Genomic DNA, 14,817 nt, shown 5'->3' on the forward strand with positions numbered 1-14,817 from the left:
GGAGGGTCTCAGCTTTCTGTAGGTATCATTTTTTTTCTCAGCTCTCAATATTGAGCTCAAAGCACAATGTTTTGCAATCGAGATATCTGATATGGCTTTGAAATACTGAGTTCGCAAAATGTGCATCGGCCATCGCAAGTGCGCTATTATACCTAGGCTTACTACCGATGCAACGTTTGTAATTTTTTTTAGGACTTTAAATTTACTGTTCGATTAATTAATGGTTACTAGCGGTATGTGTTATATTTAGAGTTAGCGATTTAGCTAATGTTTTGAGTTTCCACTTTCTCAGATGGTGAAATAGCACAAATTGAAGTAAACCTGTATGTAATATTAGTGCACATAAAGATTAAGGTAAATTCACGGAGGCCTATTTTGACAGTAAAAATAACAAAAATGGCCTAATTCTCAACCCAAAAATCATGACAATCACTGGATTAGGTTGCATATCAAAAAATCTTGAATCATGCATTCCTGCTTGGACATGTTGGATGAAAATGTATTTATTGAATATCATCTCAGAAGTCTGACTACATAAAACACTGTGAAAGACATTCTTAGATGATTACTCCTATTTTTTTCTATTGCGTGATGCTGCGGAAAAATATTTTTGGGTGCGACCAAATCATGGGCTAGTGTCAACAACTGAATAAGTGAATGGCAGCAGTAACACCAGGGGAAAACGTTAGTCTGGAGCCCAGTGTAGGACATGGACTTCTTTCTCTAATACAGACATGTAATCCTACAATGATTCGGTACCCTGATCAAATGACTTGTTGATTCGGTACCCCGATTAAATGACTTGTTGATTCGGTACCCCGATCAAATGACTTGTTGATTCGGTACCCCGATCAAATGACTTGTTGATTCGGTACCCCAAAAGTACTTGACAGATGAGTGAGTGATAGACACTCCTGTCTTGCTGAATGGTCTGGTCTAACGTGATGCTTGGGATGGATGCTGGCCCATAGAAATAAAATTACCACCCATAATGGCACATAGACTTGAATGGGGATACATGCTCTAGTCATTACTTTAATTATATTTCTATGGTTTCCCTTGTCTGAATGATGATATTAACTAAACCGCCCCTCTCTTTTCTTTGAACCGAGGGAGGGGTGCAGATTGTCATGATGGGATATGCTATCTAATAGAGGTCGACCGATTATGATTTTTCAGCGCCGATACCGATTATTGGAGGGCCGATACCGATTAATCGGTATATATATATATATATATAAAATAACAAAGGGTGGAGCGTTTTGGGGGTTGTAATAATGACAATTACAACAATACTGAATGGACACTTATTTTAACTTAATATAATACATCAATAAAATCAATTTAGCCTCAAATAAATAATGAAACATGTTCAATTTGGTTTAAATAATGCAAAAACAAAGTGTTGGAGAAGAAAGTAAAAGTGCAATATGTGCCATGTTAAAAAAGCTAACATTTAAGTTCCTTGCTCAGAACATGAGAACATATGAAAGCTGGTGGTTCCTTTTAACATGAGTCTTCAATATTCCCAGGTAAGAAGTTTTAGGTTGTAGTTATTATAGGAATTATAGGACTATTTCTCTCTGTACGATTTGTATTTCATATACCTTTGACTATTGGATGTTCTTATAGGCACTTTAGTATTGCCAGTGTAACAGTATAGCTTCCGTCCCTCTCCTCGCTCCTACCTGGGCTCGAACCAGGAACACATCGACAACAGCCACCCTCGAAGCAGCGTTACCCATGCAGAGCAAGGGGAACAACTACTCCCAAGTCTCAGAGCGAGTGACGTTTGAAACGCTATTAGCGTGCACCCCGCTAACTAGCTAGCCATTTCACATCGGTTACACCAGCCTAATCTCGGGAGTTGATAGGCTTGAAGTCATAAACAGCGCAATGCTTGAAGCACAGGGAAGAGCTGCTGGCAAAACGCACAAAAGTGCTGTTTGAATGAATGTTTACGAGCCTGCTGGTGCCTACCACCGCTCAGTCAGGCTGCTCTATCAAATCATAGACTTAATTATAATATAATAAACACAATACGAGCCTTAGGTCATTAATATGGTTGAATCCGGAAACTATCATCTCGAAAACAAAACGTTTATTCTTTCAGTGAAATACGGAATCGTTCCGTATTTTATCTAATGGGTGGCATCCCTAAGTCTAAATATTTCTGTTACATTGCACAACCTTCAATGTTATGTCATAATTACGTAAAATTCTGGCAAATTAGTTTGCAACGAGCCAGGCGGCCCAAACTGTTGCATATACCCAGACTCTGCGTGCAATGAACGCAAAATGACACAATTTCACCTGGTAATATTGCCTGCTAACCTGGATTTATTTTAGCTAAATATGCAGGTGTAGAAATATATACTTGTGTATTGATTTTAAGAAAGGCATTGGTGTTTATGGTTAGGTACAGTTGTGCAACGATTGTGCTTTTTTCGCAAATGCGCTTTTGTTAAATCATCCCCCGTTTGGCGAAGTCGGCTGTCTTTGTTAGGAAGAAATAGTCTTCACAGTTCGCAACGAGCCAAGCGGCCCAAACTGCTGCATATACCCTGACTCTGTTGCAAGAGAAGTGACACAATTTTCCTAGTTAAAATAAATTCATGTTAGCAGGCAATATTAACTAAATATGCAGGTTTAAAAATATATACTTATGTATTGATTTTAAGAAAGACATTGATGTTTATGGTTAGGTACACGTTGGAGCAACGACAGTCCTTTTTCGCTAATGCGCACCGCATCGATTATATGCAACGCAGGACACGCTAGATAAGCTAGTAATATCATCAACCATGTGTAGTTAACTAGGGATTATGATTGTTTTTTATAAGATAAGTTTAATGCTAGCTAGCAACTTACCTTGGCTTCTTACTGCATTCGCGTAACAGGCAGGCTCCTCGTTGAGTGCAATGTAAAGCAGGTGGTTAGAGCGTTGGACTAGTTAGCCGTAAGGTTGCAAGATTGAATCCCCGAGCTGACAAGGTAAAAATCTGTCGTTCTGCCCCTGAACAAGGCAGTTAACCCACCGTTCCTAGGCCGTCATTGAAAATTAGAATGTGTTCTTAACTGACTTGCCTAGTTAAATAAAGGTATAATTTTATTTATTTTTTAAACGGCCCCAATTAATCGGCCAATTCCGATTAATCGGTCGACCTCTACTATCTAATCTGTTCATGCATTTCTGTTTTTGTGAATCAGGGAGTTGTAAATGAAATGATTAGGGATCTTTAACAAGCTCACTATATTATTCCTCATTTGGCTTACGGTTCAACCCTCTTAACCTTTAAACCTCTATGCTGTTTTTTCCTCCCCTGTGCTGCTCCGTCCTCTCGCTCGTTGTTCCCTTGCTCCTGCCTGCCCTGTGCCCTTTGACCTGCGACCCCCTGACCTCTCAGGGTCTAGACCGCTCCAACTCCTGGGTGCACACCATGGGGTGTAAGAGCACCCCCTGGGGATCCAGCCCTGTCTCTGACACTGACACCATGCAGGTGCTTCAACAACAACAGAACCTTCCTCTACCCCCAAAGAAATAACTCACTGTCACCCTCACTTCCTACCCTCTTTAACACCAACCTCCACCACCCCTCACCCCTACCCTCTTTTTCCCCAACCTCCACCTACCCTCTTTTTCCCTAACCTCTACCTACCCTCTTTAACCCCAATCCATCCACCTACCCTCTTTAACACCAACCTCCACCTACCCTCTTTAACACCAACCTCCACCTACCCTCTTTAACACCAACCTCCACCTACCCTATTTAACACCAACCTCCACCTACCTTCTTTAACCCCAACCTCCACCACCCCTCCCCCTACCCTCTTTAACCCCAACCTCCTCCTACCCTCTTTAAACCAAACCTCCACTACCCCTCACTCCTGCCCTTCTTGACCCCAACCTCCACTACCCCTCACTCCCTGCCCTTAACCCCAACCTCCACGTACCCTTCTTAACCACCCCTCACAACCTACCCTTCTTAACCCCCAACCTCCACCACCCCTCATTACCTACCCTTCTTAACACCCAAACTCCACCACCCCTCTCACCTACCCTTCTTAACCCCCAACCTCCACCACCCCTCATCACCTACCCTTCTTAACCCCCAACCTCCACCACCCCTCTCACCTACCCTTCTTAACCCCCAACCTCCACCACCCCTCTCACCTACCCTTCTTAACCCCCAACCTCCACCACCCCTCTCACCTACCCTTCTTAACCCCCAACCTCCACCACCCCTCTCACCTACCCTTCTTAACCCCCAACCTCCACCACCCCTCATCACCTACCCTTCTTAACCCCCAACCTCCACCACCCCTCAACACCTACCCTTCTTAACCCCCAACTTCCACCACCCCTCATTACCTACCCTTCTTAACCCCCAACTTCCACCACCCCTCAACACCTACCCTTCTTAACCCCCAACCTCCACCACCCCTCATCACCTACCCTTCTTAACCCCCAACCTCCACCACCCCTCATCACCTACCCTTCTTAACCCCCAACCTCCACCACCCCTCATCACCTACCCTTCTTAACCCCATCCTCCACCTACCCTCTTTAACCCCAACCTCCAAGTAACCCTCTTTAACCCCAACCTCCACCACCCCTCGCACCCTACCCTTCTTAACCACCACCACCACTCACCTACACGCACCACCAGACTTAGGAAGTCACAGTTGCCTCCATGAACCCTTAACCGCCATCTTTAGTTCTCTCACTTGTCACCTTTCTAGTTTTTACCTCTCTGTCCAGTTGGTTGGAGAAGAAACATCTATGCCCACTCTGAAGTTTGTAGAGTTGTCAGTAACTGCTTGAAGTCATGTCAAACATGTGCACAGGGCTCCCCCTCATTTCTCTCCACTTTGTAACACCCCCAGTGCAGGAGTGGTGTTGCAGTGAACCTCTAGCCAAGACTCACCTCTACACATGTGGCTCAATTTAAAACGATTTTTCTTTTCTCATACTTGCCGTTTTTAATTGGCGGTTCAGAGGCTAGCACCACTAACTGAATTTCCCAGTTTTCATTTGCTGACTTCATCCTCTCATTTCCTGTCCTGTTTCCTCTTCTTAACCATGATCATTTAAACCCATGCATGACCTCCTGCTGCTATTAATCTCATTCACCACGTGGGTTCGCCATGATGTGGGATACTGCTGCATGTGGTGGTGTGTTGGGTGGGTTTGGGAGTTGTGTGTGTGTGTGTGGTTGTCTGTCTCATGTTGTCTTTTTGGTCTCGTCTCCTTCGCTCCTTCTGTGCTGTGTGCAATGACTGTAGGGTGTGCGCACCTTTCAATGTTTACACACACACACACCAAGCCCCTGCCACTTAAAACAACAAAGATGAGAGATCACTTCCTCTCTGTCAAGCGGTTTCAATTCGCTATTCGGATTTGAGGTTTGGTCCAACCGAATCGGTCATATGGACATTGAGACATGAATTTACTGTAATAGAGAAGTTAACCTTTTGTATGTCTCAACTACTCAAATTGTACGCAGAGCAGACACTACTGAAATGGGAGTATCAATAAAAATGGATTCTGGAAAATGTATGCTCAGTTTGTTGTTCCTCTAGCAGCATTTTAGCCAAAGACTGTTATAATAGCTGTCAAGTCTGTGTTTTATAAATGTGCAATAAGCATAAAACACAATTACATAAGGAATTGGCAACTCATTCTCATTCTTCGAAATAAGGTAGGCCACTTGATTTCAACATCTGAACAAAGTGGACAGCTAGCGTGCTTTTCAAACACTTCGAGACAGACAGGTTTGTTCATAACAATTCAACTTTTTTACCTGGTTAGTAAATAGATCCATGTTGGCTAAAGTTGAAATATAACGATTAGTTGGCTAGTTACTAGTCACTAAAGTTGAAATATAACGATTAGCTGGCTAGTTACTAGTCACTAAAGTTGAAATATAACGATTAGCTGGCTAGTCACTAGTCACTAAAGTTGAAATATAACGATTAGCTGGCTAGTCACTAGTCACTAAAGTTGAAATATAACGATTAGCTGGCTAGTTACTAGCACGTGGGCTTGAGAGATTGTTAATGAGAGATTTGTTTATGAGACCTGTGTTAATTTTCTATCATGTCTGCTATAAGTTATTAGTGGATGTGCACGGTTCTGGTTACATTTGTAACAAAAAGGTCATTTTCCTAGACTTGAAACCCAGATCAGTGATTATTGCAAAAAAGCAGGTTAAACTATTTAGATGAAATGATTACTGGGTCTTATGGTTCTGGAAGGTGTATATTTAGCCTTGGTATAATTTCAGAAGCCCTGAATTCATTAGATTAATGCTGACTGTCTGAAAGGCATTGTATTTGACATTTAATTGTGCATCAAAGCTCATTTAGAGAAAACAATTACAAAATCTAGATATATTGTGCATTGGCCATAAATTAGAACAAATCTAGATGCTGTTTAAGCCATATCGCCCAGCCTTGAGTGTGTATGTGGGGGGTCTGCTTGGGGGTATGTGGGTGTATATGTGTTTGTCTGCTTGAGCACATTGTCATCTTCTTTTCCTGTCTTGGTGTTGTCCTGTGTTGTGACAATGGCTGTCCTCATTGGTTGTCATAGGCTATTTTGTGTCTTTAGTCATGGCCAAAGATTCAGTAAAATTCATGAATTTAACTGAGGTAAGTTGTACGCAGAGGAATTTTTTCCACAGGTTGATACTGTCTACAAACTGCATATCTAGAGGCATAAGGGGAGTTTCTGTGTAAAACATATATCAGATTATGTGTGTAAGAAGAAATATAATTATGAGGAAACTCAAGCATTCTGTAACTATAAGTGGAAATGTAGTTAAGGTTATATGATGAGGGCTGTTTTGTGTATTTGTGTGATTGTTGTTTGTGTTCATGTTTGTTAACTGTGTGTGTAATTCTGCTAGGTGCTACAGCTAGAACCATAGCCCCTCAATAACCTGTTGTTGTCACCTCCCATCCATCCCACCCATAGGCCATGGAGCGTTGTGGCAACCGCATGTCTTCGCACACTGAGAGCACCAGTTTCTTGCAAACTTTAACAGGACGGTTACCCACCAAAAAGGTACCAGCCACTGTCTACACAGGGGGAAGAGCCATACGGAGCCCCCTCACCTTATTCGCCTGTTTATGCGTATGTCTGTGGATGTGTGCCTCTTGATTGGATTGTGTATTTGGTGGTTGTTGGATGTAGTGTAGATGTCCCGCCTCTTGGCTGTGATTTGAAGTGTGATGTGGACAGTATTGCACAGGAGGTGTGTGTGATGTACCAGGCACTAACTGTAGCACTGTTATCCTTGTTCAGGTAAATGGCACTCACTTGATGTTTCTATTTGAATGAAGCCTCCATGTTCAGTTACCACCAGACACAGACACACAAAGTGGATTGTTGAGTTAAATATGGAATATGTAGAATAAGATCAGGGGTTCCCTAACCGTCTTACGCTCAAAAGCTGTCTGCAAGAGTTCATTTAAACACTCTATTGACTATATCATTGTAGTCATTCTATAGTACTAATATTATAGATATCATCATAGTTAATTAAAGGTGAAATAAATAAAGGGATAAGGTTTAGGAACCCCTGTATTGAGAATGATTGTGTATACATAGTACAGTGTTTATATAATGCTAGATTGTGATGCAGTAGAATGTCTCTCGGTGTTCTGTTGTAAGAAGGACCACCTGCCTGGGTCAAGGTGTTCTTGGTTCAGCTTGGCACTTGGTTCCATTGCAGTGACCAACTAAATCCAGGCCAGGTTGAACCAGGTCTGATGTGCTGTACTTTGCGTGTCTGACTGTCTGGTCCGTGTGTCTCTGTGTCTCAGTTGTTCCACGAGGAGCTGGCTCTACAGTGGGTGGTGAGCAGTGGCAGCGTCAGGGAGGGAGCTCTCCAACAGGCCTGGTTCTTCTTCGAGCTCATGGTAAGACAACACTACACACAGTTTCACAGTGCCGGGCCGTACTGCTGTGGCCTGGTTACATGTCCACCATAGTTGCTGGAGCCGTGTTGGAAAGGACAATGTGATAAGTAAATATCCAGGTAAAGACCGTATGGTTCAGGTTGGCAGGATAGTGTGACAAGGGTTCACTGTCATGCTTTTCATCCTGGCCCCATAACTACGATTCCCACTACATGGCCAAGCTGCAAAGTAAAACATTTGGCTTTATCGGAAACATTTATGAAAACAAAAAATTATTGGTTTTCATTTAAATTTAGGGTAAGGCATAAGGTTAGCAGTGTGATTGGGGTTCGGTTTAAAATCAGATTTTAAGAAGAGATTGTAGGACTGGGCAGGGCTTCCAACTTTGCAACTTGGGCAGATCGTGAGAATCCATGACTATCACTACGTGTTGGGCCCTGTCTCACCTTGATGACCTCACACCCCCAGGTGAAGAGCATCATCCATCACCTGTACTTCACTGACCGGCTGGAGTCGCCCAGGAAGAATCGTTTCCCCGAGCGCTTCATGGATGACATCACAGCCCTGGTCAGCACCATTGCTGGGGACATTGTCTCACGCTTTCAGAAGGTACATTGTCACGGGGACACACAGGGACAATAAAGATGTGGCCTACATCAACACAGCATGTTTTAATTCCATTAACCACACAGATACTTCCAATACAGTGAATGGTCTGAATGAACCTTATTGGGTTCTAAGTATACCAGAGTGGGTAGCGCTCTCTAGACTCAAACCTGACCCTGTGTTTCTGTTCAATCAGGACCTGGAGCTGGTGGAGCGTCTTAACACCAGCCTGGCCTTCTTCCTGAATGACCTGCTGTCTGTCATGGACCGAGGCTTCGTCTTCTCCCTCATAAAGACCTACTGGAAACAGGTACTGGGAGAGGGAACAAACTGATTTAGCACCCCAACATAACAGCACCTCAATGACAACGTCCCTGCAGAATCTACTTTCATTTCAAAGGCTTTGGTTGAAACCACTATGATAGATTACGGACTTTGTGTACATGATTTTAGCCACAACAGTACTCTGTCCTGCTCATTACTATTGGGTATCACTTGGGAGTAAAGGGCCTCAACAGTGCTTTTCCATCGAATCCTGTTTTGGGCAGTTTTCTAGACATCATTCCATGTGTCCCCAGGTGTCCACTAAGCTGTACATGCTGCAGAACCCCACTCTGGAGTCTCTGAGACTGGACTTACTGAGGATCGTCTGCAGCCACGAGCACTATGTCACCCTTAACCTGCCCTGCAGCCTGCTCACGCCCCCCGCCTCGCCATCTCCCAGCGTGTCCTCCGCAACCTCGCAGGTCAGATATGGACAGTACATACACGCTAGACACACACAGGCTCACCGGACACACACATCCACATCCTATCTGGATGAGTACGAGGTGTGTGGAAAATGTCTCTGAATCATCCCCTGCTCATCTTTCTCTCTCTACCTCTTTCCATCTCTCCCTACCTCTTTCCATCTCTCTCTACCTCTTTCCATCTCTCCCTACCTCTTTCCATCTCTCTCTACCTCTTTCCATCTCTCTCTACCTCTTTCCATCTCTCTCTACCTCTTTCCATCTCTCTCTACCTCTTTCCATCTCTCTCTACCTCTTTCCATCTCTCTCTACCTCTTTCCATCTCTCCCTACCTCTTTCCATCTCTCCCTACCTCTTTCCATCTCTCCCTACCTCTTTCCATCTCTCCCTACCTCTTTCCATCTCTCCCTACCTCTTTCCATCTCTCCCTACCTCTTTCCATCTCTCTCTACCTCTTTCCATCTCTCTCTACCTCTTTCCATCTCTCTCTACCTCTTTCCATCTCTCTCTACCTCTTTCCATCTCTCTCCCTACCTCTTTCCATCTCTCCCTACCTCTTTCCATCTCTACAGAGCTCAGGCTTCTCCACCCATGCGCAGGACCAGAAGATAGCCAACATGTTTGAGCTGTCTGTCCCCTTCAGAGAGCAGCACTACCTGGCTGGACTAGTGCTGTCTGAGCTGGCTGTCATCCTGGACCCAGAGGCCGAAGGGTCAGTACACTGTGTTAATGTGTTTGTGACAGAGATTGTCATTTGCCCCGCATGTCTGTTTCTGTCTCTCTACCCTCTCAATGCTAAGGGGTCTGTACACAGTGTTTGTGTGAGACGGGTTAGGTCATTTGACCCCTCTTTCTTTTTCAACCCTCTCAAGGCTGATGGTCAGTACATTTTAAGGGTGTTTTCACATGTAGTCCTCTTTAAAATAACCAATCTCAGTCCAATCTCAGTGAATTGGGTTTAAAAAAAGAGACTCTGAGAACTCCGTTGTCGTTGTCTTCACACTGCTCTGCCTTGGAATAAGGACTCAACTCTTTTGCCAGTTCATTTCACCTATTTTGTGGTCTGAGTCCTCTCCACATTGCTATGTTTAGAAAGAAACCCAGATCTTTTTCCAACATTCACTCAATGCACTGTGGGGTTTTATAAAGTGCAGGACAAGCCATTTCATCAGAATGTGTTATCGGACAGCTAGATACACTGTATGCCTACCTACATTTTGGAAGCTAAAAGATTACAATTATTGTGTCACCTTTTAACTAAATGCAATCAGAAGATACTATTAACATGTAAATATTATTGGAAACAGAATAAATAGCAGAAGAATAACTGCAGAATAAATCATTCTGTAATTGAAAATTGAACACCCAATGTAGGCTACTGCCCCTTTAAGAGCTAGAATAGATGTTCTACCCTATGTTGTGATTCTCACCAAACATGTTATCTTCTCACGCTATTCAAACCCCTATAGATCATATAATGCAAACAAATCATCTCAACTAAATACTCAACACATTTAGGATTTTCTGTGCATCCTTGACAATCGCTAATCAATATCCAAAAACAGCACGTTTTATCAGTGAACCTGCGTATCATCATTTTCTCTTGTGTGGCACCAATGTAAGAGGTTATGATAGGGGAAACGGTGTTGCAGTAGTCTAGTGTGTGGTGCGGGAATAATGACAAGCGAACCTGGGGAGCTTTGTGTTCACATTGCCCTACAAAAGGTTACTGGGCCACAGAATTCAAACAAACTGAACTCAGACCCCCCTCTTGAGATGGTCTCAATTCGTTTCACTTCAGGGGCTCTTTTGAGGGGTCGGAGTTCCTTTGGAGTGTTCACACTAGGGCTGTTACAGTAACTGTATTACCACCACACCGGCAGTCACGAGGCATGGAGGCAGTCAAATTCCATGTGATCGTTTAGTCACTTTAATTAGGCTTCTCTAAGCCTACCAAACTGCCTGGTACTCAGCACTATATTGTCCCTCTAACTCTGACATCAATGCAAATGTAATCAAAAATCTAATCAAAGACTTCATGAGAGCCCATGAGCTCATGTTGCGCAATATTTCTATAGGCTATGCAATTGCGTGAGAAAACCGAGTGATGGCCTCTATTAAAAAGAGGAGCCCATCAGCTTTCTATAGGCTAGGCCTACTATATTTATTTCTCAACTTTTTTTCCCCAACAAATATAACTATGGTCATTATGGCCAAACAGTTCTATTTTTGTTTCATCAGACCAGAGGACATTCTCCAAAAAGTACGATCTTTGCCCCCATGTGCAGTTGCAAACTGTAGTCCGTCTTTTTTATGTCGGTTTTGGAGCAGTGGCTTCTTCCTTGCTGAGCGGCCTTTCAGGTTATGTCGATATAGGACTCGTTTACTGTGGATATAGATACTTTTGTACCCGTTTCCTCCAGCATCTTCACAAGGTCTTTTGTTGTTTTGAAATGCATCCACAGGTACACCTCCTTGAAATACATCCATAGGTATACCTCCAATTGACTCAAATGATGTCAATTAGCCTATCAGAAGCTTCTAATGCCATGACATAATTTTCTGGAATTTTCCAAGCTGTTTAAAGGCACAGTCAACTTAGTGTATGTAAACTTCTGACCCTCTGGAATTCTGATACAGTGAATTATAAGTGAAATAATCTGTCTGTAAACATTTCTTGGAAAAATTACTTGTGTCATGCACAAAGTAGATATCCTAACTGACTTGCCAAAACTATAGTTTGTTAACAAGAAATTTGTGGAGTGGTTGAAAAACAAGTTTTAATGACTCCAACCTAAGTGTATGTAAACTTTTGACTTCAACTGTATATTATTTAGTATATGTAAAGACCAAGAATAGTCTGGTGGGTGACAATATTAGCATATCACTTGATGCCCAGCTTGTGTTGCAGAAAGGCAAGAAACAGTTCATGCTTCTTTTTTTGTTGTTGCTACTTTTTCAAATCATAGACGCACACCTCATGTAGCGTAGCCCATAGGCCTATATGTTTTAATAAGGTCTGTATCACACCTCATGTAGCCTAGCCCATAGGCCTATATGTTTTAATAAGGTCTGTATCACAACGAAAGTGGCCAAATAACTTCTTAAAATGAAGCGCATTAATCCGCTTTACAACTGGTGTAGAGCTTAACTGGCATACATATGTAGAGCTGAGTTTGAAGTTTGGGGAAGGTCATTTTCACCGTAAAAATACATCTTTATGCATGCCATGCTTTTATTATAATCACATTTGTGGTTACTGTTGAGAATGGTGTTTTCCTGCTAATGGAACATTTGCGCTTACAGCCTACTGCCGTGTGCGAATTGCTGTTCTTATAATATATAGAAATAGTTTAACATTTTAAACTAAAGGGTCTAAGCTAATGGCTGTATTAATTTGGGATCTGTCGCATCCCACAACTGTCCCAGACTGTTGGAAATATTTATTTCTCTCACTGACTAGAATGGGTCGACCTTTGTACTATGGGGTATAGTAGATTGACATAGGCTAGTGCTTTTGCTGTTTGTTAGGCCTACTCATCTTGTTGGCTGACGAGAAGTAAATGAGGACAGTTCTTCCAATATCTTCAATATGCACCTCGGAATTGGATATGGACACGCGCAGTTGCGTCCCCGACATGTCGGTCTTCACTTGTAGCCTGTGAGAAAGACACGATCAGGTGATGGTGAGCCATGTGAGTGATAGGTGCTTCGGAGCACGCAGCCGGGAGATGGGATGTTTGGGTGTATTACCAGCTTACAAAGGGGATGCCGCTGGGAAATTCAAGGTATTATCAAGTTCTTGTCATATTATCTAACCATATATCCCAACATTTGTATCACAACTAAAGTTATATAAATAACTCTAAATTAAGCATATAGGAGTACCTGTTTCTTTGTTAACCGATCATCACAGAATTTCCGCTTGTGCGCACCTCATTGTTTCGAGAAAATATCCTTTATTTTATTCAGCTATGTTCAATTGTGATCTCACTATAAAAATAATGCCACGGAATTCTAAGAAAATCTTGTCTGCTAAATGAACTAGTGTAGCCCTCAGCCATTTCGCATAGCCAGATCAGGACAACGCAGATTATGCTATACTGTTCTTCTGAAATAGACTACATTTTCTGCATATCATGTTTCTATAGACCTGTCTAAAATAAATAATGGATTTATTGTGATGGTGTAGATTATATTACATGGATTTATTATCCTTAAAAAAATGGATGTAGATGTATGCTATGTGTGGAAGCCGGGAGATGCTAAATGTCTTTACGTTAATAAACGGTCAATTACCGTGAGACCGCTAGATATTTGCTTGACAGTCACCGGCTGACATTTTCATGACCGCCACAGCCCTAGTTCATACTGCACAAACATTTTTACGAACCGAGTTCACAAAAATTGTCTGAAAGGGACTATTATTGAGACCGGTTCTTTTAAACCCCTCTCCTTCCTTCCTTCCTTCCTTCCTTCCTTCCTTCCTTCCTTCCTTCCTTCCTTCCTTCCTTCCTTCCTTCCTTCCTTCCTTCCTTCCTTCCTTCCTTCCTTCCTTCCTTCCTTCCTTCCTTCCTTCCTTCCTTCCTTCCTTCCTTCCTTCCTTCCTCTCCCTCCCACCCGCTCTCTCTCTGTACTGTAGGATGTTTGGCTTACATAAGAAGGTGGTCAGTGTGGTACATAACCTGCTGTCCAGCCATGACTCCGACCCCCGCTACGCTGACCCCGAGGTCAAGGCCCGCGTCGCCATGCTCTACCTGCCGCTCATAGGCATCGTCATGGAAACACTTCCCCAGCTTCACGACTTCACAGGCAAGTCTACATACTAAATGTAGCCCTCCAAGTCCCAACCCTCCAGGGTTAGGCAGTAGTTATGTGGAGTTTGTCCAGACTTGAATGGTTTGTGTGGTTAATATTTAAAGGAAGATTAAATGGTTTTACAAATCTATGGACATCACACTGGTTCAGGTGCTTCTCTGGAAAAGCACATTGAAAAACATTAAACAATTTCTGCGAGTCTAAAGTGCTAGTCCCAACAGTGATTTGTTTTGTGCTGGTTGATCCTGATTGGTTTCTCTCTAGAGTCCCATAACCAGTGGGGTCGTCCCGGCGGGGCTCAGGGGGCCGCGGGTGGGGCCGGGGGGGACGAGTCTGGAGAGGACGGCAACAGCATGATCAGTCAGACCGTTGCCATGGCAATAGCGGGGACATCCGCTCCGATATCTCGTCCCAGTAGCTTCCTGCTCAACCCACAGGTAACTTACACTTCCTGTTCTCTCTTTCTCTTTAATCCCTTGCTCTTTGTCCCAACTTTCTCCCTTTTCTTCTTCCTGAGTCTCTCTCGTTCTCCCTCTTTATTTTCTCCATTTTTTTCATTTTTTTCTCTTCTCTCTCCCCCTCCTCTCTCTTTCTCAATACCCTCCCCAGGCCAGTCGTCAGCATGGCGCCTTCTCAGCAGAGTCCAGCCGCAGCCTGTTGATCTGTCTGTTGTGGGTTCTGAAGAATGCTGATGAGTGTGTCCTACAGAAGTGGTTCT

General features: G+C 43.2%; 1 protein-coding gene across 17 annotated transcripts in view; it reads left to right on the forward strand.

The window, feature by feature from the left end:
* The window catches only part of dock7 (dedicator of cytokinesis 7), a 77,034-nt gene that overhangs the window by 41,198 nt on the left and 21,019 nt on the right, over positions 1-14,817 (forward strand). For 10 of the 17 annotated variants that reach the window (XM_029707992.1, XM_029707993.1, XM_029707994.1 and 7 more), the window contains exons 22-31: positions 3,408-3,500; positions 6,980-7,069; positions 7,831-7,926; positions 8,395-8,535; positions 8,729-8,842; positions 9,111-9,278; positions 9,854-9,993; positions 13,924-14,093; positions 14,364-14,536; positions 14,709-14,817. The exon at positions 14,709-14,817 is cut by the window's right edge and continues 74 nt beyond it. In XM_029707992.1, the coding sequence (XP_029563852.1) occupies positions 3,408-3,500; positions 6,980-7,069; positions 7,831-7,926; positions 8,395-8,535; positions 8,729-8,842; positions 9,111-9,278; positions 9,854-9,993; positions 13,924-14,093; positions 14,364-14,536; positions 14,709-14,817 (1,294 nt within the window). The remainder of the gene's footprint in view (positions 1-3,407; positions 3,501-6,979; positions 7,070-7,830; positions 7,927-8,394; positions 8,536-8,728; positions 8,843-9,110; positions 9,279-9,853; positions 9,994-13,923; positions 14,094-14,363; positions 14,537-14,708) is intronic. The other 7 variants (XM_029708003.1, XM_029708004.1, XM_029708005.1 and 4 more) reach the window with 2 other exon arrangements.

Source organism: Salmo trutta, chromosome 22 (assembly GCF_901001165.1).
Source record: "Salmo trutta chromosome 22, fSalTru1.1, whole genome shotgun sequence".
Classification (NCBI taxonomy): Eukaryota; Metazoa; Chordata; class Actinopteri; order Salmoniformes; family Salmonidae; genus Salmo; species Salmo trutta.